The following is a 26,345-nucleotide window of genomic DNA, read 5'->3' on the forward strand; positions in this document are numbered from 1 at the left end:
CTGTTGGAGATATGCTCTCCTGGGAAGCTGGGTCAGGCAAGCTGCCCACCTGCTTCCTCACCTCTGCTACACCCTGGCAGGCATGGTTTGTCCAAATGCAGCAGGGCGTGTGTGTGTGTGTGTGAGCACATGCTGCATGTGCGTGTGCTAATTCAGCACACAACTGTCCTCCTCTCACTGGCCAGGCTACCAAGAGGGTGGCCACACTGGCATTGCAGGGCCTGGGAGGCATCAACAGTTAAGCGGGAAAGGAAACAGCACACCAGAGGAAGCTAGGCTAGGAGGTGGCTCTGCACCAGTGACTGACAGAGGTGGTGATGTGTCCCCGCCTGACGGTCATTCCCTCAGGGTGGATCATGGGAGGTCCAGTGGAAGCAGCTGTCAGAGACCAGCCTCTGTAAGGATAAGAGTACTGAAGAGAGGGGTGGTTGACCCCCGTGACTTGGGGCCTTTTAGGGATGGTCTACACCACAAGCCTGTGGTCATCTAGGCAAATCTCAGTTCTCTCCTGATTTCCTGGAGTTACATACTGAATTTTAGGGGCTTTCCAGCCACAGTGAGGCTGGAAACTCACTTAATAGCTTGGATGAGAGCTAACCCCCAAGGTACCACAGCTACCCTGTCTAGAGGCAAAACTCAATCTGATCTGGGGGTGTTCTTGGCTCAGAGGACACTGTGGGGATTGCTTACACATAGACATGGTCTGAGACTCGACAAAATGAGGTTTCTCCTCCAGTATTCAAGGCTTAAAGTTACAAAGAAAATTAGAGTTAAGTCAACTTCCACAAGAGACCTTCCCGGGCTCCATCATTTATTTCAGGATGTTGTCCTTCCCCCCAGGGCCTTGCTGTCTGGTTTATTGTTTAATTTGCTCCTTTTGAGAAGGCCCCAGTATTGGGTTGGGAATGGGTGTGCGGACAAGAGAAAGAAAAAGTCAGCATTCCTTTCCTTATTTTTCTCCAGAGTTGCCCGTTTGCTTGCATATCCAGTCTGCAAGTTCTCTTAACCCACGTTTTTTTGTGGGAGGGATGGCCATTGACAGAGATTAGATTAAAATATGAAAGAACAGCTTCATTTTCTAAATTCCCAACCTTCTGCAGACCCAGGACAACTCCAGGACAGGTAGAGTTCACTGTTGCTTCCTTCCAACATGGATTAAGAAAAGGTTCTGTTTTAGTGCAATTTTCCCCGCAAAGGAACCAGGAAGAGGTGGGAGAGGAGATCCCATGTTCCAGCCCCAGGGGTTTGGGAACCCTTCTGACCTTGAGGTCAAGGCAGACATTGAGTCTGACCTTCTGAGCAGCACATCACACTTTTTTGAATTTTATCTCCTGGGTCCTTTCGGTGGGCCTGCAGGCAAAGTGTGGGGGCGGAAAGGCAGTGTGAGGCTGTGTTTCCACTGGATGAGTTGTCATACCTGCCACACTAACACACAGGAGCAAAGGAGAAGAGAAGGTGGAAAGAGAATGCCGTCAAAAGCAAGAGCTAATGGCCAGTGGTCCTTAGGAGCTGCTTCAGCCCTGCCCCAAAGACAGGGAGTTTCTGGTTCCCCACCAGAATTCACCCTTCAGAAACCATGCTAGCAAGGTGCTTCTCTAAGTGACGTCACAAATCCTCTTCTTCGGAGTGACCAGCCCAGAGCCTGGAGCTCTCGTGTGGCCCCCTCTGGCCTCCCCATGACGTGAGATGTGTGGGAGAAAAGAGGGACATTGATGCACATGCACACGGTGGAGTCTGATGACCTGGGGTGAGCACAGCTGCACGTGGCAAAATGACAGGTGCTGTTGTGGCAGTGGCTGAAGCCGGATGCCACAGGAAATGGACAAAGTGCTAGAACACAGGGCCAGGGGCTGAGCCCTAAGGGATCTGAAAGACATTCAGCTTGCTGGTGTTCTTGAGTGTCTGGCGCCGATTGCAGAACCAGACCCGCACGACCTCACGGTCATAGTTGAGCTCCTTAGCGATTTCAGTGATCTCCTGGCCTGTGGGCAGTGGGTTCTTCTCAAAATAGGCATTGAGAGCCTCTATGGCCTGGGGGGTGAAGGAGGTGCGGCGTTTGCGTTTCTTGGAGGGCTCGCCTCCCACAAACTCCATCAGGTTCTGCTGGCCTTCCTGGTTCCGCAGTTCAGCTTCATTTAGCCACTTTTCCAGCACCGGCTTTAGCTTCTGGGCACTCTTGGGTGTGATGTCCAGCTTCTCGAACCTGTGGGCAACCCATATCCAGGAAGAGGCAGTGAGAGCATGTCGGTCTCTTTGGCACACCCCGCACCTAGGTGAAGGCTCCATCCTCAAGGGGCCGCTCCTCTAGGGGCTGGTGAGACTGTACCCAGTGTTCCCCTCACCACCTCCACCAAGACCCCTCTAGTTTGGCCAAGCCCAGACTCCTCAGACCCTCTGATGCGCCCGGTCCTAACAGGGAAACCATTCCCATGGCCTCGGCTCAGTCAGTAGTTGAATAATAATAGTGCAACTGCCTTACAAACAACCATTCTAGAACATTCCCCTAAATGAATGAAGTCCTTTGAGGAGTCACCTTGGGAGGCCTCCAGTCACACTCCCATAGCAGCATCACTAACAAGTCAGGCTGCTCTTTCTGGCTGAGCTGGGTGTGGTGACAGGATTCTCCACAGGATGCTGGAGGCACTCTAAAGGTCACTCTAGCCTGACCTGTGGAGCTGGCAGGCAGATGAAACCGTTTGGCCATCCCTGAGCCATGCGCTTATTCTTGTTTGAAACTCTATCCCTTCTGGCACCAAAACCAGTTTGTAGGCTGCTTACAGAAAACTCAGCTATGTTACTTTACAGTCATGCCTTGTTAGAAGGGAGATGGGAGCGTGATGAGGTATGGTGGGTTACAGTTAATGGCCAACAAAGAATGGAAGTTCCCACTTTGGTGACTAATTTTATAAGCTGTACTCCTTTCCTGCTAGAATTCCTCAGTGGATTAGGGTCCTGGGTTCCCCAAAGAAGACCCATATTAATGCCCAGGATTGGAGGATAAACTTCAGAGGACCTCAGAAGGACAGGGTCAGTCTTTGACTACCCCAGGTGTTCATATCTACCCTTAAGATGGTCTTCCTTATCTGGAAAAAGGCTGGAGCAAGGGGGCATATGGAAAAGGGGCAGGTGCCCAGGTCCCCATGAGTGCCTGGTGGCACCAGGCAGTTGACCAGGCCCTAATCCTGTCTAGGGCAGCCTTACTCACCGGCAGATGGCTGACTGGCTGTAGGCTGGACCTTCCGTTGCAGTCAGAGCCTGACCCACCTGGGTCTGTGTAAGGCCCAGGGAGAGCCGCCGGATCTTAAAGTTCTTGGCAAACTCCCGGATCTCTTCTAAGTTGATCCCATCCTCATCCAGACTTGGAGTATGTGGCTCTAGGCCAGAGGGAGGGAGCAGGGATGAGTGTGTAAGATGGGAACCATCCCTGCTTATCTGGCTCATTGGTCTGAACTGACGCAGTAGTGAGAGGTGAGGACACCTGGGAAAAGGCTCACGCACCTTCAAGACCCTTATCACCTTTGTCCCCAAGACAAGCAAGAGTTGAAGAAAAGGGGCCTAAACTAACCTCTCCAGGGGTAAGGAGCTATTTTCAAGTTCTTCCAGCTCTAACTGCACACCCTCCCCCATTCTCCCTAGGCCTGGCCCCAAACACACTTGTTGGTCACCCACATTCCTCAAATACTGGGTGAGAGACCATAGCGGAGACAGCCCATGGCTCGGCCTCTCTGAAAAGCAGTCAGCCAGCCAGCTTGACCGCCTCCACTGTCATCGTGCCCAAACTCCACCTCAACAGGAATGGGAATAAAAAAGCCAGCCCCTCATATTGGGCCTCTGCCTTTCCCCTCTGGACCCCAGGATATCAAGGAAAGCAGCATCTGAAGAGGTTGGGTGCCCAAATAAATGCCTCCCCACTTCTCCACACTACTCCTCCAGGAGCCACTTACTGGACACCAACTGGCTGACGGTGGGGGTCTCTGAGCAGGTAATTGGGATAGGAGCAGAGGCAGATGGCTTGGCTGCTGGAGCTGAGCTGGCAATGACCACAGCAGGCTGGGGCACGGTTGGTGTGGGCTGGATGGGCTGCACCTGTGAAAGGACAGACAACAAGCCTTTGCTGCCCTCTGCCAGGCTCAGGGAGTTAAAATCCCTGGGTGGACCAGAGGCAGGGCAAAAACAGGCATGAAATCCTCACGCATGCAGGACATTCCCGCCTGGGCTCTATCATAAAACAAGACTAGGCAGGGCATGGTGGCTGATGCCTGTAATCCCAACACTTTGGGAAGCCAAGGCGGGAGGATCACTTGAGGTTGGGAGTTTGATATCAGCCTGGGCAATGTGGCAAAACCCTGTCTCTATTAAAAATACAAAAATAAGCTGGGCGTGGTCGTGGGTGCCTGTAATTCCAGCTACTCAGGAGACTGAAGCAGGAGAACTGCTTGAACCTGGGAGGCAGACGTTGCAATGAGCCAAGATTGTGCCACTGCACTCCAGCCTGGGCGACAGAGTGAGACTCTGTCTCAAACAAAAAAAAGCAAGACTAGAAACACCTTATTAACACCCACCCAACAATAGTGACTGAATTATACTAAATAAGCACAGCAACCTGCCCTACCAACCTGGAGCTTCACACCCAACTGTGACACAGGCAGGCGAGAGGCTCAGAAAGGTTCAGTACACTTGGCCAAAGCCCCAACAAGTGCTCACCGTTGGGATAACTGCTTCCAAATCTCTGCCCTCAAAGAAGCAGCCTCAACCTGATTTTAGAGCCTCTCAGGCCCCAAATGCGCATTGAACAGGGAAACTGGTAGATGGCTTTTGGTATCTCTCCACCAAGAGCGACTGTGCAGCCATTAAAAGGGAGAAGGTATACCTCTTAACTACTCTGATGTCTGAGTCATAGCCCTAAGTGAAAAATGTAAGGTGAAAATCAGTTTTGACCGGGCGTAGTGGCTCATGCCTTAATCCCAGCACTTTAGGAAGCCAAAGTGGGCGGATCACCTGAAGTCAGGAGTTCAAGACCAGCCTGGCTAACATAGTGAAACCCCGTCTCTTACTAAAAATACAAACATTAGCCAGGCATGGTGGCACGCACCTATAATCCCAGCTATTGGGGAGGCTGAGGCAGGAGAATCGCTTGAACACGGGAGGCAGAGGTTGCAGTAAGCCGAGAGATCATGCCACTGCACTTCAGCCTGGGCAACAGAGTGAGACTCCATCTCAAGAAATAAAAAATAAAAAATAAAAAAAGAAAATCAGTTTTTATGGAATAATGCCTTTAAGAAATACATATTAATTTCCAGAAAAACAAAATCTTGAGGCATATGAAGTGAGCTATCAAAAGAAGTTGTCTCTGGAGTTGGAATTAGAAGGGATTTTTACTTTTTACATTACACAAAATATTAGAATTTTTGTAAAAACCACGTATCATATTTGTAATCGGAAGAAACTATAAATATGAAAGTATTTGGTATAATTTAAAAAAAAAAAGCTTTCTAGGAGGTACAGATTTCTCCAGGATGGTCCTGTTTCCTGGGTTCTACCCCTGGTACGTCTCAAGTCCATTGCTTCTTCATCCCCAGGGCCTTTGACTTAGTTCAGAGCTCCCTGACTCTCCCTAGAGCTGTTTAAACTGCCTCACCACAGTCCAGTTCTTGACACCAAGTGAATAACGGGGATTTTTTTTTGTTTTTTTGAGATGGAGTCTCACTCTGTTGCCCAGGCTGGAGTGCAGTAGCATGATCTCGGCTCATCACAACCTCTGCCTCCCGGGTTCAAGCAATTCTCCTGCCTCGGCCTCCCAAGTAGCTGGGATTACAGGTGCCCACCACCACACCTGGCTAATTTTTGTATTTTTAGTAGAGACGAGGTTTCACCATGTTGGCCAGGCTGGTCTTGAACTCCTGGCCTCAGGTGATCCACCCGCCTCAGCCTATCAAAGTGCTGGGATTACAGGCCTGAGCCACTGTGCCCAGCCTATAACAGGGATTTTTAAAAAATGCATCTCTCAGCTGGGCACGGTGTCACATGCCTGTAATCCCAGCACTTTGGGAGGCTGAGGTGGGCTGATCACTTGAGTTCAGGAGTTTGAGACCAGCCTGGGCAATGTGGCAAAACCCTGTCTCTACAAAAAATACAAAAATTAGCCAGGTGTGGTGGTGCACACCTGTAGTCCCAGCTACTGGGGAGGCTGAAGTGGGGGGATTGATTGAGTCTAGGAGCAGAGGTTGCAGTGAGCCGAGGTCATATCACTGCACTCCAGCCTGGGCAACAGAGCAAGACCCTGGTCTCAAAAAAAAAAAAAAAAAAAAAAGGCTCATCTGGTCAGCCATTTCCTCGCTAACGCCCTTCAGCATCAGCAGTTCCCTACTACCTTACCTGGTAACGGTAATAATAAGAAGAACTACTGTTTGTTTTTCAAGTGCTTTCTGTGCACCAGTGTTCATTGCCTGTGTATAATATATCCTTTAGCATTCATAACCTTCTGAAGTTGGTACGCTTATGATCCCTATTCACAGATAAAGCTAAGAGGTTATTTACAAAACTTGGAAGTGCATGCTACATTTGCGAACCACTGGCCTTATTATCACCTGGGAACTTAGGAATGCAAACTCTTGGACCCCACTTCAGATCTACTGAATAAGAAGCTCTGAGGTGGGACCCAGGAATCTCCATTCCAGCAAGGCCTCCAGGGGATGCTGATGCACAGGCTTGAGAGCTGCTGCTCTAGCACGTGATACTTGTTGCATTTCCCTGAAGGTAGAACACTCTCACATCCAACTCATCCCTTTTTATTTTTAGAGATGGAGTCTTGCTATGTCGTCCAGGCTGGAGTGCAGTGGCTATTCACAGCCATGATCATTGTACACTGCAGCCTTGAACTCTTGGCCTCAAGTGATCCTCCGCCTTAGCCTCCTGAGTAGCTGGGACTACAGGTGAGCACCACTACACCTGGCTTCATCCATTTATGATAGTCCAATGTCCCTTATCTATGAAGTCTTGCCTAACCCCCAAGTTTGTCAAGAGCTCTTTTCTCTGGGGCCCCAAACCACCTTATTTGTGTGTCCCTGTGATAGTTTTGTCCCACTGACTTGCAATGGTCTCCAATGCCAAGCTACCTAAGGCTAGGAGGGCATCTTATTCATCTTTGTGTCTTCAGCACTTGGAATATAGTAGGCACTCAAAAAATACTCCTAGAATGAGCAATGAGTAAATCAAAGCCACGGTGCAGAGTGGAGGGGTGGAGGGATGGAGGGGTAGAGGAAGGGGGTACAGAACTGACTTCCCAGGGCTTTTCAGAAAGTTTGTTCACCCTAAAGCTGATTCTGGCCCAGTCTACTTTGACCATCACCTGCCTCCCTGACCTTCTTAGAACAGCACTGGCATCTGAGGGCACACATACATATTTTGGGTGTGTGTGAGTAGGGGGTCTCGTGGTGCTGCTTCCCTAGGCAGAACCTGTGTGGACACATGTGGGCTTTCTACTCTGGGACCTCCCCCACTTTAGGAAGTGCCCTGCTGTCCTAGGAGTTTCAGAAGATGCTGTCCTGCGTGGCAGTCTGGAGGGAAGCAGCTGGTGCCAGATAGCAGAGCCTGCCCCACCCCCCACCACCCCCAGCCCCTGTACCTCACTCTTAGCAGGGGACTCAGGTGTGCTTGGCTTCCGGACAGCCACAGGTGGAGGCAGGGGGCTGCTAGCCAGGGTCGCAATCACCTGGCCCTGGGCGTTCAACAGCAGCTGGGGGGTCACGGCCTGGACCTGCAGGCTTTGGGCTGGTGCTGGGGCCGCCACACTAGCTGAGTTCACTACCCATGGAAGGGTTCCAATAACCTGGGGGGAAATAAGGCAGGGACCCCAGGTGTGAGGGTAGCATCCAGCTCCACCCCAAACCCAAATCCCCACACCAGCAGGGGAAGAGACTAATGGACAAATCCCTCAACCTGCTCTGGCCTCAGTTTCTGCATGAGTAAAGTGCAGGATTCACACTCTAAGGGTTACTTCCTTTATTCCATCCTCAGAGCTATGGTGGAGCAGGAATAGGTCTGGATGTGGATTCAGAGACCTGCCTTGTTCTGCCACATTTTAGCTGTGTAGCTTTCATTGCTCTGAACCTCAGCCTTCTGTCCTGTAAGATGGGAATAAAAATCTCCATCTAATAGATTTGTACTCCAAAGAAAGTGAGATGATGTATGAGAAAGCACCTAGCATAAAGCCTGACCACAACATGGGTGCTCCATCAATGAAAACTCCCACATAATGTGAGCACCTCCAGGACAGAGTGGTGGGTACACCCCTGCCCAGCTTCAGCAGAGGCAGAAAGCCGCCACAGAGGAGATAGGAACAACAGCTTGACGTCTGTTCGAGTTTCTGTGACCCACAGCCCAAGACCTGGCCGCCATCCCCTGGCCAGCCTCTCCACAGTCCCCACCCTCCAGCTCTGTCTTTGGCCACTTGCCTGTCCCTGAGCATTGGTGAGGATCTGACTGCTGATCCCTGGCATGCTGGGAATGGCGCTGGTAATGACTGGAGCTGTAGTGAGGGACCCCAGGATCTGGGTCTGTCCCCCGAGGGAAGCAGCACTGATCTGTGGGTGGAGGAAGAGCCTTGCTCAGAAGCCAAGGGGTGAGAAGAGCCCCGGGCAGAGGGAAGAGGACAGAGGGCATTGGGGGTGGGTAGGTGTGAATGTGGGCTTCAGGCCCATGTCTACCGGCTGGATGGTTTCCAGGGCTAGGGGCTGCAGGGCTCAGCAGGGAAGGGCAGGGCCACCGCCATGGAAAAGTAACTCTGGTTAATCTTTCAGGCCAGGCCTGGGAGGGTGGAAGGGCCACACTGGAGAGGCTGATGTGATCCTAGTCCTATCTAACAGCTCCCACTGCCAAGCCAGGAGCTACACTGGACAGACACCAGCATAGAGCTGTAAGCTCTGGCTGCACCTTAGTGACAGCTCACAAGTTTCCAATCCCCAGACGTCATCCCACCCTCCAAGCCTGGTCCAGTGGTTCAGGTTCTGGAGAATGTGCCCAGCCCTCTTGGCAGAAGTTGTCTGCTTTTATCTGGGATGGACGGGCTGGCAGCTGCAAGGAGAAGGCCTCAGAGGGAGCCCATCTCTGCTGATGTGTTGGAAAAGGGCTGTTTTCGGGGGGGCTCGTCCTCCACTGTGGGAAGGGTCAGTTCCACCCTTGGCCCATGACTCTGTCCATCCCTGGTCAGCCCTGGGTGAGGGCAGCAGCTTACGATTCCTGGGCTAAATGCGAAGCCTGCAGGCTGGACGGTGATCTGTGGGGGGGTGTCCACTGGCTTGGGGGTATGGGCAGCAGCGGTGGCAGCGGTGGGCTGCGGGAGGATGGCAGGTGTGGTCTGCAGCAGCGGCTGGGTCTGGAACAGCGTCTGGGGCTGGGCTGGTGGCCGGGGTTGGGCCGTCGAGGAGGCCTGTACTGGTGCGGCAGCTTGTACGGGTGCCGGAAGAGCGGTGTTCAGCACAGCAGCTGCTATGGAGCAAGGCAGAGACAGAGGTGCTCAAATGCCTAGCCACTGCTCAGAGCGGCTCCAATCCCAAGGGATCTGGCACAAGAAGGAGAGGGGGCTGGGTCAGTGGGCACAGTGGGGCAGGCAGCCACGATTCCCTTGATCCTTGAAGGGCTGGCACATGCCAGCATCTCTCATCCCCCCTCCCTGGGGCCAGGAGATGTGTAGGTTCAAGAACCAGACGTTGAATCTTCTTGTAGTCCTTCCCAGGAGGCTGGTCATGGGGTGAGTTCTGGCGTGGGGGGAGAGGGGCAGTCTCAGACAGCTGGCTGAAGTATGGCAGGCCTGCAGGGCCAGCGTGGTGTCACGGCCTACAGTCCCGAGGTGGTGCAGCAGCTCTGCGGCCGGATGCCCAAGACACCGGATCCAGACTCCAGGGCGGTTGCCCTGGGTGGGCCGTGGGTTCTGAGTCCGACATGGCAAGCACACGTGCGGGGGTGTAGTAGAGGGTGGTGGGGGGCCTGGTGCAGTCCTGGGAAGAGTTGCCGTTACCTTGGAGACCGGCTAAAGGTGGCTTGAAAATTCCCCCCGTAGGAGAAGCAGCGGTCAGTCCTGGGAGGGCAGCCACGGTTGCTGTAGGAATTGTCCACACGGCCAGCCCCTGCTGACCAGCCACTTGACCTGCAATACTGATGGGGATAAGAAGAGGTTGAGTAACTGCCCCTGCTGGAACCATAACTCCTGTCAGAACTGTGGCTAAGTTTTCCTGAGTCAAGACCTGCAAAAGCAAACAAGATTTCAAAAAGAAAAGAAAAAATAAAAAATCAACATTGACAGCGCAAACACTGGGTCTCTGAGACCCAGCTGAGCACAAACAAAGCATTCTGAGGGCGATGGGGCAAAGGCCACATGAGGATAGGGAAGAGCCAAATCCTAGCTGGAGGCCCAAACCTGAGGGGGTGCCTGGACCGACTATCCCACCTTCAGAGAAGTCGCCTAAATCCAGGGCAAGGCGGCCCTGCTCACAGGATGGGAAGGGGGCACAGGCGTCCCCCACCACAGCCTACTGCCTGCCAGGCCTTCCGCGGGCCCTTGCTGACAGGCCCCGTGCTTAGCGGCCAGGGAACAGGGAGCAGAGGCTGATGGAACCAAGTGGTCAAGGCCCCACAGAGGCCTCCGAGAAGTTTCTGATGGACCATACCCTTGGCTGGATGCCTCGGAGTCAGGGAACATAGGGAAAGGGACAGGGAGCTCTGCCTGCCTGCAGGATCCTGAAGGCAGCCTCTCACGGTGCTGGGGCCACTCCCTGGCTCTAAATGAGGACTCTGAATAATCCATTAACTCTTCCAGGCATCCACTGGAGGGCCGGCAAGGGTATTCATTCATTTAGTCATTTGATAAACAGAAACTCTGGCTGCATGAAAGAGTTAATGTTATTTCTGCAATCCTGGCAGGCCCAAGGAGATGATTCTGCAAATGCAGATCCCCTTTTCCAAATGGGCCTGATCTAGGCAGGGGTGAGGCTGGACGTGCCTAGTAGGAGAGTCCCTCCCTCCAGCCATAGCCCCTTTCCTGTCCTGCCCCCATGAAGTTCCCAGATTCCATGGCTTCCCCATGCTGGCTGTCCCATGCCTCGCTCCTGCCCCCAGCCCTCTGTCCAGCTCCCGAGGGCAGCCCTTACCTGGGGGGCAGCTTGTACAGCCAGTGGCGTCAGGGTCTGCGATGCCTGAGGCTGGCTTGGGGCTTGGCTGAAGGTGGCAATGGCAGGGGCAGGGCTCGGAGGGATCCCCGGGGGTGACTTCACTTCACGAGGCATTGAGAGAAAGAAGGACAAGGAGTGAGCCTGATGTGAGTGGAGGGGTCACCACAGCAGTACATGACATCCCATCTGCAGCCTGAAGCGGTGACCCTCAGCCCCGTGCTGCATTGCTACATAGCCCAAGACCAATTGTTGGTCTTCCCTGGCCCATGAGGCAGCTTCCTGAATGCTACGGTGGTGAGGATAGGAGGCTGGAGAGCCCTGTGCCAGCTCTGGAAGGTAAGCCACCCCTTCTCACATCTAGCTGAAGAAGATACCCAGGTGAGTGTTAGCCCTCATTTCCTGGCCCTGTAAGGACTGTCACATCATCAACAGAGGGGTCTGAAGCACACGTGTGTCAGGGAGGGCCGGAGCTAGAAATGATGGGAGCGGCTGTCCTTGGTTCATCCTGCCACTGAATCGCTGTTCATCCACCTCCAGGGTACTTTTGGATGCAGCTGCTGAAAGGGCAGGAGTTCCTGAAGGGCAAAGTCCTGGAAGCAACAGTCCCTGAAAATTGGACAGGTCTGTGCTGCACTACAGGATCACAGGGGCTCTCCAGGACAGCCAGCTTTTCTCTGCTATTCCCTGAGGTCTAAAGTCATGTGAGCAGCTTCAGTGAGCTTCTAAATGAACTTCCCATGACCTGCAGCTTTTTGCCTCCTCTTGGTACCTTAGCCTATGCAGGTACTGGGGTACCCCCACCAGGAAACTTCTTCATAGCCACACAACAATGAGGAGAAGGGTTATTATTTAATGTATGGTTAGTTAAAAGGAGCCTAGGAGTTGAGTGACGGATATAGGACCAGATCACTGGCTTCTTTTTAATTTAATTTAATTTAATTTTTTTTGAGACGGAGTCTTGCTCTGTCACCCACGCTGGAGTGCAGTGGTGTGACTTCTGCTCACTGCAACCTCTGCCTCCGGAGCTCAAGGGGTTCTTCTGCTTCAGCCTCCCAAGTAGTTGAGATTACAGGCGCATACCACCACGCTGGCTAATTTTTTTCTTGTATTTTTAGGAGAGATGGGGTTTCACCATGTTGGCCAGGCTAGTCTCAAACTCCTGACCTCAAGTGATGTACCCGCCTCAGCCTCCTGAAGTGCTGGGATTACAGGCATGAGTTACTGCACCTGGCCAGATCAGTGGCTTCTTAAAACTGCTGGGCATATATTTCTAGGCTTTAATCTAGGCCTACTGAATCAGAATGTCCAGGAGTGGAGGCTAGTTACCTAGGCTCTCTTTTTTCCTTCAAAGCTCCCCCTGCGATATGGCCAAGAGAGGGAACCACTGAATCAGATAACCGCAAAGGTTCTGTCCAACCCTGCAGTCCTAGCCCATGTTTCAACTTGGGAAGGCGTCAACCTCAACTCAGGACTATACTGTTCACAGCATACAATAATAAAACCCAGGTAGTTTAAGGAATTCAAGAGACAAGCACACACCAACAAAGGCCTTATGAAATAGTAAAAGAAAGCAAAATAACAGGTTTATCTCCTCTGTGGAGGGAAGCTACATTTCTAACTCCAGAAAAAAAATCAGGCTGGGTGCAGCAGCCCACGCCTATAATCCCAGCACCTTGGGAGGCTGAGGTGGCAGCATCACTTGAAGCCAGGAGTTACCAGACCAGCCTGGGCAACAAAACAAGATGCCATCTCTACAGAAAAAATAAAAATGAGTTAAAAAAAAAAACAGAAAAAAATTAGCAAACACAAGGAGAGTCTGAACATATGAAAATTTTAAAAACATTTTGTTGGACAAAATGTGACAAAACATAACAAGTAAGTGAGAAAATGGGAAAGTGACAAACATAAATGATGAAAGCTTACCCTCTAAAGAAGCAAAATATTCATTTTATTAGGGCATATTTAGTAGGACCATGGAGTCCAAGGTTTTACATACATTAGGGCTGCTATTGCTTCCTGCTAGACTGTACAGAAAGACTAAACGAACTCACAGAAACATCAACAATGTACCTGTTTCTCCACAGCACCACTCAACACAGTTTTTGTTTGTTTGTTTTTTTGTTTTGTTTTGTTTTCTGAGACAAGGTCTCACTCTATCACCCAGGCTGGAGTGCAGTGGTGCAATCTCGCCTCACTGTAACCTCCACTTCCCAGGCTCAAGTGATCCTCCCACATCAGCCTCCAGAGCAGCTGGAACTACAGGCATGTGCCACCACACCTGGCTAATTTTTGTATTTTTTTGTAGAGACAGAGTTTTGCCATGTTGCCCAGGCTGGTCTCGAACTCCTGAGCTCAAGCAATCTGCATGCCTCAGCTTCCCAAAGTGCTGGGATTACAGTCGTGAGCCACCACGCCTGGCCACCAATATAGGTTTTATCATTGCTTATTTATTTTCTGGCTTAACAGGCATCTCATACCTTAAAGTCAATTACTTTTCTTCTCATTGATAGCAAGATTTTATATTTTTCCATGAAATGACTTCCTCCTATGTTAATAATTAATTTCTCTCCAAAGGGAATTTTATTTTATTTTATTTTAATTTGAGACAGAGTCTCGCTCTGTTGCCCAGGCTGGAGTGTAATGGCACGATCTCTGCTCACTGCAACCTCTGCCTCCCGGGTTCAAGCGATTCTCCTGCCTCAGCCTCCTGAGTAGCCAGGATTACAGGCATGTGCCACCATGCCTGGCTAATTTTTTAATTTTTTTTTTAGTAAAGACGGGTTTTTGCCATGTTGGCCAGGCTGGTTTCCAACTCCTGACCTCAGGTGATCTGCCCGTCTAGGCCTCCCAAAGTGCTGGGATTATAGGCGTGAACCACCGTGCCTGGCCTCAAAGGGAATTTTAGTAGACTATCACACACAAAATTTTTTAAAGGACCAATACAAAAACATTCAAAGCAGCACTGTTTATGAAAATGAAAACCCAGACAATTTGACAATGGCCAAAACCAGAAGCAGGTGTGTGACTCTATGTCAATAAAAGACATAGGTACATGAAATTACGTGGTGGTGTCATACTACCTAGTCTACCCTCAGTGGCCACAACAATAAAAATATGTATGTGTGACAAAGACTGTATAGTAATTTAGAGTGACACAAACCAATAGATTCTGTTTTCATCCTGGAAAAGTTTCCTGTTACTTAGTTTTGTTTTAAAAACAGGAAACCCTTCTTAATACTGCACACCTAGAAAGTTTCCATCACTCTAAGCTGGCAGCTTAGGTGATGCCATCAAAATACCTCCCTTACCTGCTTGATGGTGACTAAAATTCCTTTATAGAGGAAGAGCCTTTTGTGAAAGGCTTAGACACACAAACCCCTGGAAGAAGATGCATACTACACAAACACTCATAAAAATCATTGATTTAGGATCCATTTCTGAGAGCGAATTTGGATAAGGAGCAGAATCAAGGCACCAGAGGAAATGAGATATGAAGATGGATAAATGGGTGAAAAGCGAAGTGAGGGCATGGTGAATAAACCTGAGAAACCTCCCCTGTTTTCTGAAAAGGGGCTCCACTGCACAATGGCTATGATGAATGGAAGGAGTGGCAGAGATGTAGGGTCCTTGTCTTCCCTGCCTTGTCTCCAGGGCACTGCCCCTTGGGAACAGGTGATGACCCATCCTGGCCTCAACATGGAAGCAGGGCATTTCCAGGCTAGGGAAAAATGGTCATGTTTCTTGTCATTCCTTTACCCAAAAAGGAAAGAAACTGACTAAGGTTACTAGGGTTCCAAAGAATTTACATACTGATGTGAAGATAGAGCAAGTAATGTGTGGCCATGCAGTTTTCTTGTTAAGGAGCTGTTGCTTTTCTGAAGTTTGCGTGTTCTCATGTGCTCTCTTCTTGCCTCCTCTTCTTGGCCCACCCCCACCAGTCCAGATCTCCAGTCAAGGGAAGGGGGAATGTACAGCAGAAGTCAAAGGGAAATGAATTGGGGTGTTCTGGGGAAACTGAAAAAGGAGGCCCAAGGCTTCCTGCAAAAGGAGATGACTACTCTGCAAGGTGTTAATGAGGAAGATTGATGAGAGGGTGCCCCAAGGCCAGGGAGCAGTGCCTGATCTCCCACAGCTCAGTGGGTTCAACTTCCAGGTTCAACCCCCTAAGCGGAGCGCTACCAGTCTCTTCCCACCTCACCCTGATCCATCCTAGTTTAGGCCTGGAAGTGACGCAGACTAGAACTAAAGCTCCAGAAACAAGGAGTGTAGAGTAGCCCTAGCAGCTGACCAGAGGCACAGGCTGTCCAGTGGGCAGGCAGACAAGACCCTAAAACCACCTGAGCCCCAGGGATTCGTGCTGGCTCCCCAGGGACCACAGGAAGGACTCGGCACTCAGGTGGAGCAGTACCAGGTGGGGGTGATGGCCTCGTACCAGTTGCCTCTGCAGAGGAGCCCAGGTTGTCTGGCCCAGCTTCACCAGCAGCTTGACTGGCTTCAGCAGGGTCTCCGCTCTGGGAGCCCTCAGCGGCCACACCCTCCAGTCCTTTGCTCTCTTCCTCAGCAGGGAGCTGGGCATCCACTCCGACTTCCAGCACTCGGATGGTCTCATGACCTGACATCACGATGACCTGCAAGCAAAGGACGGGGGCATTGTTGGGATAGGGGCCAGTATAGCTGCAGGGTCCAAAACTCTGGGTATGGTTTGGGGAGAGAGGGGAGGGCACTTCTGGATGCAGACCTCCTGTCCAGAGGGCTGTGTGCTCTGTGAGAATTCCAGAGCCTGGCGCAGGTTGCAGCTCCCTGATTCTAGGGAAGGAGCTGCTGGAAGAAAGCAGGCCCTGGTGACAGGGAGAAGGGCCTGACACAAGCTAGAAAAATGTCCCCCAGAGCCAAACCATTTGGGAGCTAATTTCTCTTTGTTCCATCTCTTGGACTCAGTGCAGGGAGTGGCGGGTGGCCTATCCTACGACTTGCAAGGATGTCCTCTTGGCAGCTAGGATCTTCGAACGTGGGTATGAGGGCTCCTAACATGGTATCCACAGCTTAAGTCGGGCCAGGAACCAAATCCCTCTTCACTTCCCTTGAAACCATCTGAAAGTTCCCCAAAGATAAAGCGATGGAAAATGAATGCTCCACAATGCCGAGTAACTTCTATCGCCCATGATTCCTTTATTTCCAAAACTCTGGAGTAAAGGCTCAGGATTTCCCTGCAAGCTAAATTCCTGAAACAAGGGTCAAGAATCCTGAAGATGCGTCCTCTCCCTCTCTGCCTGGCACCACTCCTGGACTGCAGCTTTTTTTTTTTTTTTTTTGAGACAGAGTCTCGCTCTGTCACCCAGGCTGGAGTGCAGTGGCGCGATCTCGGCTCACTGCCAGCTCCACCTCCCGGGTTCACGCCATTCTCCTGCCTCAGCCTCCCAAGTAGCTGGGACTACAGGCGCCCGCCACCACGCCCAGCTAATTTTTTTGTATTTTTAGTAGAGATGGGGTTTCACTGTGTTAGCCAGGATGGTCTCGATCTCCCGACCTCGTGATCCGCCCACCTCGGCCTCCCAAAGTGCTGGGATTACAGGTGTGAGCCACCGCGCCCGGCCTGACTGCAGCTTTTTATCCTGTGGGCCTATGGCTCCAGTCCTGCCACCTGCTGTGGGCATGCTCAGACCTCAAGGGCAATCTCCATGCATGAACGATGCAGGCGGACCCTGAGCCTCCTAAGAACACTCAGTCTCCCTCCCCTGCCCAGACGCCACATACTAGTTCTTCATCACCAGCACGGAAACCCTGCCAATTGGGCCATTCAAGAATCAGGGACAGTCTGTAAATTAAACAGCTTTGTGTCATGCCTCTCTGCATTTGGCCTGTGCCTGAAATCATTCTCACAACACACTCTTTAAGCCTGAAAGTGGATCCAGTCAGAGGCTGTGCTGGAAAAAGTGACGATGTGACCCATCAGCAGAATATGAGATGAGTGAAATACATCCCCAAAGCAGCTCCTGTGCTGCCTCCAGCTTGCTGTATGAGGGGCTTCACTCCAATTACATTTTCAGAGAAATTCATCTTTTCTTTTTTTTTTTTTTGGAGACGGAGTCTCACCCTATCACCCAGGCTGGAGTTCAGAGTTCAGTGTCGCCATCTCGGCTCACTGCAAGCTCCACCTCCTGGGCTCAAGCAATTCTCCCGCCTCAGCCACCCAAGTAGCTGGGATTACAGGTGCCCACAACCACGCCTGGCTAATTTTTATATTTTTTGTAGAGACAGGGTTTCACCATGTTGGCCAGGCTGGTCTCGAACTCCTAACCTCAGGTGATCACCCGCCTCCGCCTCCCAAAGTGCTGGGATTATAGGCGTGAGCCACCGCGCCTGGCCTTTTTTTCTCCTTTTAAAAAATGGGCCGGGCACGGTGGCTCACACCTGTAATTCCAGCACTTTGGGAGGCCGAGGCGGGCGGATCACGAGGTCAGGAGATAGAGACCACCCTGACTAACATGGTGAAACCCCATCTCTACTAAAAATACAAAAAATTAGCTGGGCGTGGTGGCGGGCGCCTGTAGTCCCAGCTACTTGGGAGGCTGAGGCAGGAGAATGGCATGAACCCGGGAGGAGGAGCTTGCAGTGAGCCGAGATTGCGCCACTGCACTCCAGCCTGGGCGACAGGGTGAGACTCCGTCTCAAAAAAACAAACAAACAAACAAACAAAAAAAGATATAAGTAATAGTAATTTGCAAAAAAAAAAAATTAGAAAATATGTGTAAGCAAGAAGAAAAACTAAGGAGTAAATTACCAGATGTTCAAACCTTTCCCCATGTAAACTTAAACATATTATGTACACTTTGATTTTACATCTTAAAGTCACAGCTTAACTCCCCAAACTCAGGCCCTGAGAAATCCTAAATGGCAAGTACCTCTGGACAGGTGAAGTGACGGTGAACCCTGGTAAGAAACAGAGAGTGACAGGCCCTGTGGAGTCCTCCTCCGTTGCCCACACCCCTCACTCCATCACCCTTACCCCCCACCTTTCTACCCCAGAAGATACCTGCTCATTGACAGTCAGAGATGTCTCTGACCCGGCTCCAGGATCCATGGTCACTTGTCAGGGTCGGGTGGGGGCCGGCCCACACCTAGCACATCCTGGGTAAGACGGGATTGGAAAGGCAAAGGGTGATGTGACACAGTAATACATTTTCTATACCATCTAGAAAAGTCAGAATAGAATCGCAGGAAGACAGATAAGTTAGGTTCTCCCAAGTATCTGTAGAGGTAAAAAAAAAAAAAAAAAAAAAAAAAAAAAACCCAAAATAGGATTCTCTTTTTTTTTTTGAGACAGTTTCACTCTGTCGCCCAGGCTGGAATGCAGTGGCACGATCTGTGCTCACTGCAGCCTCTGCCTCCCGGGTTAAACCAATTCTCCTGCCTTAGCCACTCGAGTAGCTGGGATTACAGGCATGTGCCACCACGCCAGGCTAATTTTTGTATTTTTAGTGGAGACAGGGTTTCACCATGTTGGCCAGGCTGGTCTCGAATTCCTGACCTCAAGTGATCCACCCGCCTCAGCCTCCCAAAGTGCTGGGATCACAGGCATGAGCCACTGCACCTGGCCAAAAAACAAGATTCTGTTGCATTTCCTACAGCATCCTAGGAGAATCTACACTCAGAAGAACCAGGAACATCTGGGCTTAGGGAGGAGAGTAAAGAAAGGGCAAGATATCTGTCCCTGGGGCTTCCCCAGTCCAGTGGGAGAGCACACCCAGCAGAACCCAATGGGAATCTGACCCTGACCCTCAGAACCTTAGACTTAGTAAGGAGCAAGGGAGAAATCTGGGCAGACTTCCTGGAATAGATGGAAAAACATAAATTAAAGTGCTCTCCAACTTTAATATGCATGATCATCACCTGGAACACTTAGTAAAAACGTTAGTATTTATATCAATTAAAGCACAGAGTAGAGTGAGACTCAGTTTCAATAAATAAATAAATAGAGTAATAATTTAAAAATAAAAATGTAAATGCAGACCCTTAGACCTTTTCACCCAACTACTCTCAGAGAGTCTGATTCAGTGGGTGAACATCACAGAATCAGCCCTCAGGTGACTCTGTGACAGTGGCCCAAAGACCACAGTGGCCTGTAACAGAGGAGGTGGGACATCCCAGATGGTGGAACAGCCTGCCCTGTGCAGTGAGGAGTGGGCGAAGCCCTCATGTGAGGACAGGTTGTCTGGCTAGAGCCACAAACTACAGTCGTAAGAGATAAAGAAAATAGGTTGGGCACAGAGGCTCATGCCTGTAATCCCAGAACTTTGGGAGGCCGAGGCAGGAGGATCACCTGAGTCCAGGAGTTCGAGACCAGCCTGGGCAACACAGTGAGGCCCTGTCAGTACAAAAAAATAAAATAAAAATTAGCTGGGCATGGTGGCGCATGCCTATAGTCCCAGCTACTCAGGAGGCTGAGATGGGAAGATCGCTTGAGCCTGGGAGGCGGAGGTTGCAGTGAGCAGTGATTGGTGCACTCCAGCCTGGGTTACAGAACAAGTCTCTGTCTCAAAAAAGAGAGAGAGAGATGAGAGAGAGAGATGAGAGAGAGAGATGAGAGAGAGAGAGAGAATGAGGCAAATAGCTTTAGACACTTTTAAAGGAAAGAAAGCAATTGACATTTATTTTGAGTGCATACTGTATGCTAGACATTTTATATAACACAATTGCTTGCTGTATTACTCATGCCAACAGTGGGGGCGTGGGGAATGGGAGGCATTATTATCCGCACGTTACAGATGGTGAAACAAAGCCCAGAAGGGTGTTCTGGATTCACCTTTCCTTTCTGCTATGGTCTGAATGTGTCCTTCCCCCCAAATTCATGTGTTGAAATGCTAATCCCCAAGGTGATAGTATTAAGAGATAGGGCCTCTGGCAGGTAATTAGGAATGGGATTAGTGCCCGAATAAAAAAGATCCAAGGCTCATGCCTGAAATCCCAGGACTTAGGGAGGCCAAGGCAGGTGGACTGCTTGAGCCCAGGAGTTCAAGACTAGCCTGGACAACATGGTGAAACCCCGTCTCTACAAAAAGTACAAAAAGTAGCTGAGCGTAGTGGTGCATACCTGTAGTCCCAGCTACTCAGGAGATTGAGGCAGGAGGATCACTTGAGCCCAGGAGGTTGAGGCTGTGGTGAGCTGTGATCTCGCCACCGCACTCCAGCCTGGGCAACAGAGAGAGACCCTAGTGTGAGAGAGATACTTTCACCCTTTCGACTATGTGAGGACACAGCAAGAAGGCTCTGTCAATGAGGAAGTGGGTCCTCACCAGACAACACCACTTTGATCTTGGACTTCCCACCTTCAGTACTATGAGAAATAAATTTCTGTTGTTCATAAGTTACCCAGTTTATGGTATTTTGTTATAGCAGCCCAAACAGACTAAGATAAATTCACATCCCATACAATTAACCGTTTTAGCCACTTGAAAGTGCACCGTATGGTGGAATCTGGTGGGTTCACACTTGTGCCACCATCACCACTGTGTAGTTCCAGAACATTTTCATCAACCCAAAAGGAAACTCCATATCCACTAATAGTCATTCACCTTCCACTGCCACCACCCAAGCCCTGGCAACTACTGATGTGCTTTCTCTATGGGGTTCCCTACTCTGGATATTTCATGTAAATGGAATGATAGAATATGTGGCTTTCTGTGTTTAGCTTCTTTTACTTGGCATGTTTCCAAGGTTCAGCTTCTTTTACTTATTATGTTTCCAAGGTTCATCCACATTGTAGCATGTGTCAGAACTTCATTGCTTTTCATGGCTGAATAGTATTCTATTGTATGGATATACTATATTTCGTTTATCCATTCATTAGTTGGTGGACATTTGGGTTGTTCTACCTTTTGGCTATTGCGAATAGTGTATTATGACTATTGGGTATAATTTTTTTTGAACACCTGTTTCCAATTCTTTGGGTATATACCTAGGAATGGAATTGCTGGATCACCCCTGGGGTTTTAGCATCTTCATTGCTTGGCAGAATGTTCCCTGATCAACCAGGTAAGGAGAACCATGAGGTTCTTTCCCTCCTCTTCCTTCCTTAACCCCTCTAGAGTGGGATTCAAGAATAGGGCAAGCAATTCCAGGTACCTAACAATTTGAAAAAAGAGGAAATGAGCCTTCCCCTTTCAGGTAGGACGAGGGAGCGCAGGAGGGGCAGAGGAATTTGCTGAAAGAACTGGTGAGCATCTACCTACCTCACTGGGGCTCTAGCCTCCTTCTTAGGTGATGTGTCCCCTCAGATTTTTTGTTTTGAGACAGCGTCTTGCTCTGTTGCCCAGGCTGGAATGCAGTGGCCTGACCATGGCTCACTGCAGCCTCAAACTCCCAGGCTCAAGTGATCCTTCCACCTTAACCACCAGAGTAGCTGGGACTACCCATGGCCAGCTAATTTTTTTTTTTTTTTTTTTTTTTTTTGGTAGATATGAGGTCTCACTATGTTGCCAGGGCTAGTCTTAAACTCCTGTCTCCCCAGATTTTGTACATGGTAGTCTTTCATGAGTTTTTCAGAGAACTTGGCAATTTACCATCACTTCTGGGTAGGAATTGGGATAAGCTATGAAAGTTGTTACATATAGAATCCATTTGCAAAGAAAATAAGAGGAAGAGACAAAATTGAAATGAAAGCTGCGCAAGGTGAATCTGGGTGCATTATAGCTTGATACATACATTTCATGGGGAGAAGAATTTTCCAATTCCAAAGGTCATTAGGCGTAAGGCAGCAGTAGCCAATCTTTGTAGGACAACAAGGCATCTGCTTGAGAGGAGCGTTGTCTGCTCATAGTCTTGTTGTGGCCTCTGGCTCCTTGCTGCCAACTATGGCCACTCACAGGGAGTGGTTGAGCAGGGGCAAGTGTCCACTTTGTGACTGTGTTATTAGGAGGATTTAAGTAGTGATAAGGCTTGGGTGATTCTGATATCCCTTTCACCCTTAAAATTTGATGAGCTATGAGGACCTGGGTCTCAGTGTCTGGTCCTTTAAGTCAAGGGCAAAGTCAGTCCTGAGATATAGCCTCTAGCCACACCTAAGCCCACTCCAACCCACCAACCAGATTTCATTCAGCCCACCAGAAATCCAGGCAGAACAGAGTCCAAGACCTCCTTTGTCCCAGATCTCAGACTCCCTTGTCTGTCTCTGTCTTACCTTTAGATGGCTCCTATTACACATGTATGTGATATCAATGTCTCTCTGACAAGTAGACACTCAGCATTTTGACTCTGAGCTGTGCCCTGTGTGTTCCCCTTGCTTGGTATCTGTGCAGACTTTCCTCTGGACTTGCTGCCATCTCCTTGTCAGGAACTTTCCAAATTTTTTTCAAGCCTCAGGCTGTGACTTGGTTCCAGTGACTAGACAGCCATCTTCAGTTTGCTTTTTGACCATTTCCCCAATAACTGCATAAATAGCACATCTGGATGGCCTCCTTTAAGCCCATGATGCTGTGCAGTGCCCACAGCCTGAAGGCCAGGGAGGAGAGACAATCAGCTGTCTGTTTCAAGAGAAGGAGCTCCTGTCCCCATCCCAGCAGTAGAATCCCAATACATACACAGATCACAGCAGAGCTGCTCTGATTAAAGCTGGGGAGAGAGCCAGAGCCCATCAAGGGCCCTCTCCTTTGCCTTCTTTCTCCAGTGAGTTGAGTTTGAAAAACACCTGGATCAGGGCTGGCAAGGCACTCTGGTTGGCTAGCAAATGGCTCACTTATCCCTTGCTTTCCTTGCTAACATCTAAAAACGCAGGCAGGGCTGGGCACAGTGGCTCACGCCTATAATCTCAATGCTTTGGGAGGCTGAAGGGGGAGGATCGCTTGAGCTCAAGAGTTTGATACCTTCCTGGGCAATGCAGGGAGACTCTGTCTCTACAAAAAATAAAATAAATAAACTAGCAAGGTGTGGTGGTACATGCCTATGGTTCCAGCTACTTGGGAAGCTGAGGTCGGAGGATTGCTTGAGACCCAGAGTTTAAGGCTGCAGTGAGTCCTGATCATGCCACTACACTCCAGCCTGCACTCCTTGACAGAGCAAGCCCTTGTCCCTAATAAATAAATAAATATAAAAACAAAAACCCAAGCAGCCTCAGGGGTAGAAGGAATAGCAAGTGCTAAGGCATTTGCCTACCACCTGAGAATCCAAAGAGGTCCAGGGCCATGCAGGATTTTCGGGGGGGAGAATGAGCTAGAGGATCTGGTTCTGCCTGTCATTCTCCTCTGGAACTGCTGTGGGTTTAGTGCAACATTCCAAGATACCCAGGAGGAGAACTGGGATATCCCAAACAAATCAGAACTCCCTAGCATAGTCTGAGATCCTATTAGAAGAAATCCTGAAATGCCTTGCCCTTTGTTTTTTTGTTTTTTTGTTTGTTTTGTTTGTTTGTTTTTTTGAAATGGAGTCTGGCTCTGTCCCCCAGGCTGGAGTCCAGTGGCACAATCTCGGCTCACTGCAACCTCCGCCTCCCAGGTTCAGGCGATTCTTCTGCCTCAGCCTCCTGAGTAGCTGGGACTACAGGTGAGCGCCATCATGCCCAGCTAATTTTTGTATTTTTAGTAGAGACGGGGTTTCCCCATATTGGCCAGGCTGGTCTCGAACTCCAGACCTCGTGATTCGCCTGTCTCGGCCTCCCAAAGTGCTGGGATTACAGGCATGAGCCACTGCGCCCAGCCAACCCTTCATTTTTTCAACACGTTTCAGTGGCTACTACGTGCTAGGCACTGGGAATTCAATGGGGAAAAACACATTTCCCACCTTTGTCAAGAAATCTATAGTCCAGGCCGGGCGTGGTGGCTCATGCCTGTAATCCCAGCACTTTGGGAGGCTGAGGCGAGTAAATCACCTGAGGTCGGGAGTTCGAGACCAGCCTGATCAACATGGAGAAACCCCGTCTCTACTAAAAATACAAAATTAGCCTGGGGTGGTGGCACATGCCTGTAATCCCAGCTACTCGCGAGGCTGAGGCAGGAGAATCGCTTGAACAACCGGGAGGCAGAGGTGAGTCAAGATCGCGCCATTGCACTCCAGCCTGGGCAACAAGAGTGAAACTCCGTCTCAAAAAAAAAAAAAAAAAAAGAAAGCTATAGTCCAATGTGGGAGTCAAGGAAATAAGAAGGTAACTACAATACAGTATGCTTAAGTTTCATGGTGGGTGAATAGAAAGCAGTAAAGAATCTGCAAGAGGGACACCTAACACCTAATGACCTAATGCAGTTTGTTTGCTTGTTTGTTTTTGAGATGGAGTCTCGCTCTGTCACCCAGGTGGGAGTGCGGCAGCGGGATCTCGGCTTACTGCAACCTCTGCCTCCCTGGTTCAAGCAATTCTTCTGCCTTGGCCTCCTGAGTAGCTGGGACTACAGGTGTGCATCACCACACCAGGCTGATTTTTGTATTTTTAGTAGAGACGGGGTTTCACCATGTTGCCCAGGTTAGTCAGGAACTCCTGACCTCAGGTGATTCACCTGCCTTGGCCTCCCAAAGTGCTGGGATTACAGGCGTGAGCCACCGCGCCCGGCCTCCAATGCAGTTTTATGTGGTGCTTGTTCCCAGGGAGGCCTGTATTTCAGACATGAAATTTTATGTAAAAGAATCTTGTCCTATGTAGGAAAATGGAACTTTTATGGGATTCAGACTTTTAAACTCAGATCCATTTCTGGTTTCATTATTTTTTTTTTTTTTCCAGAGACAGAGTCTTTCCATGTTGCCTAAGCTGGTTTCCAACTCCTGGGCTCAAATTATCTTCCCACCTCAGCCTCCCAAAGTGCTGGTATTACTGGCATGAGCCACCATACCTGGCCCTTTTCTATGGTTCTTTTTTTATTTTATTTTTTTGAGATGAGGACTTGCTCTTGTTGCCCAGGCTGGAGTGCAGTGGCATGATCTCGGCTCACTGCAATCTCTGCCTCCCAGGTTCAAACGATTCTCCTGCCTCAGCCTCCCGAGTAGCTGGGACTACAGGCGCCCACCACCATGCTCAGCTAATTTTTGTATTTTTAGTAGAGACGGGGTTTCCCCATATTGGCCAGGCTGGTCTCGAACTCCTGACTTTGTGATCTGCCCGCCTCAGCCTCCTAAAGTTCTGGGATTACAGGCGTGAGCCACCGCATCCGGCCTAATTTCCTTATCTTTAAAATGGTGACTAGGCCGGGCGCAGTGGCTCACACCTGTAATCCCAGCACTTTGGGAGGCCAAGGCAGGAGGATCACCTGAGGTCAGGAGTTCAAGACCAGCCTGGCCAACATGGGGAAACCCCATCTCTACTAAAAATACAAAACTTAGCCAGGTGTGGTGGCGGGTGCCTGTAATCTCAGTTACTTGGGTAGCTAAGGCAGGAGAATCGCTTGAACCGGGAGGCGGAGGTTGCAGTGAGCCGAGATCATGCCATTGCACTCCTCTCTGGGAGAAACAGTGAGACTCTATCTCAAAAAAATAATAAATCAATCAATAAATAAATAAAATGGTGATTAAATAGCAAGGCCTATGGGATTGTTATGATGATAAGATCATGTAAATGAAATGCTTAGCATGACTCTTACCACAATCATCTTCATTTTTATCTATATGTACATAGAGGTAGAGAGAGGTCAGGTGACTGGACCAAGGGCACAGGAGAGTCAGTGGCAGATTCAAACTTCAAGGCTTTGTCGACCTGCCCCGGACCCCATCCTCCTGATACCACACAGCGCCTCCTCTCAGGAAATGGGGGGAAGGCTGATGGGGACTGCTCTGGCCCCCAAGGCTCAGGACACACTGGAAAACAGAGGATCTCAATTCTGCTCCACACCGATGCCTGCCCCCACACCCTGAACCATGAGCAGAGATAACAGTCTTGTCAAGCTGTTGGTAGGCCAGCTAGGCACACACAGGCCAGAGAAAGGAAAAAGAATGATGAGGTGACCAAATAAATAGGAGAGTAGAGTCAAGCGTAGTGGCTCACACCTGTAATCCCAGCACTTTGGGAGGCTGAGGCGGGTGGATCACTTGAGGTCAGGAGTTGGAGGGCAGCCTGGCCAACATGGTGCAACCCCATCTCTACCGAAACATAACAAACCCAAACAAACAAACAAACAAAAAATTAGCTGGGCGTGGTGGCGCAGGCCTGTAGTCCCAGCTACTTGGGAGGCTGAGGCCAGAGAATCGCTTGAGCCCAAGAAGTTGAGGTTG

General features: G+C 50.0%; 1 protein-coding gene across 10 annotated transcripts in view; it reads right to left on the reverse strand.

Moving 5' to 3' along the window:
* Nucleotides 1–794: 794 nt before the first annotated feature.
* The window catches only part of POU6F1 (POU class 6 homeobox 1), a 28,713-nt gene continuing 3,162 nt past the window's right edge, over nucleotides 795–26,345 (reverse strand). The window contains exons 2-14 of one of the 10 annotated variants that reach the window (XM_063646962.1): nucleotides 22,742–24,235; nucleotides 21,867–22,652; nucleotides 20,257–20,354; nucleotides 18,199–18,293; nucleotides 15,598–15,793; nucleotides 11,145–11,266; nucleotides 10,016–10,241; nucleotides 9,233–9,486; nucleotides 8,454–8,582; nucleotides 7,625–7,828; nucleotides 3,945–4,086; nucleotides 3,206–3,374; nucleotides 795–2,203 (exon numbers count right to left, since the gene is read on the reverse strand). In XM_063646962.1, the coding sequence (XP_063503032.1) occupies nucleotides 1,858–2,203; nucleotides 3,206–3,374; nucleotides 3,945–4,086; nucleotides 7,625–7,828; nucleotides 8,454–8,582; nucleotides 9,233–9,486; nucleotides 10,016–10,241; nucleotides 11,145–11,266; nucleotides 15,598–15,793; nucleotides 18,199–18,246 (1,836 nt within the window). In that variant the 5' untranslated portion in view covers nucleotides 18,247–18,293; nucleotides 20,257–20,354; nucleotides 21,867–22,652; nucleotides 22,742–24,235 and the 3' untranslated portion in view covers nucleotides 795–1,857. Of the gene's footprint in view, nucleotides 2,204–3,205; nucleotides 3,375–3,944; nucleotides 4,087–7,624; nucleotides 7,829–8,453; nucleotides 8,583–9,232; nucleotides 9,487–10,015; nucleotides 10,242–11,144; nucleotides 11,267–12,980; nucleotides 15,794–18,198; nucleotides 18,358–20,256; nucleotides 21,839–21,866; nucleotides 24,236–26,345 lie in introns of those variants that run through there. The other 9 variants (XM_063646961.1, XM_054442863.2, XM_063646964.1 and 6 more) reach the window with 9 other exon arrangements.

Source organism: Pongo pygmaeus, chromosome 10 (genome assembly GCF_028885625.2).
Source record: "Pongo pygmaeus isolate AG05252 chromosome 10, NHGRI_mPonPyg2-v2.0_pri, whole genome shotgun sequence".
Classification (NCBI taxonomy): domain Eukaryota; kingdom Metazoa; phylum Chordata; class Mammalia; order Primates; family Hominidae; genus Pongo; species Pongo pygmaeus.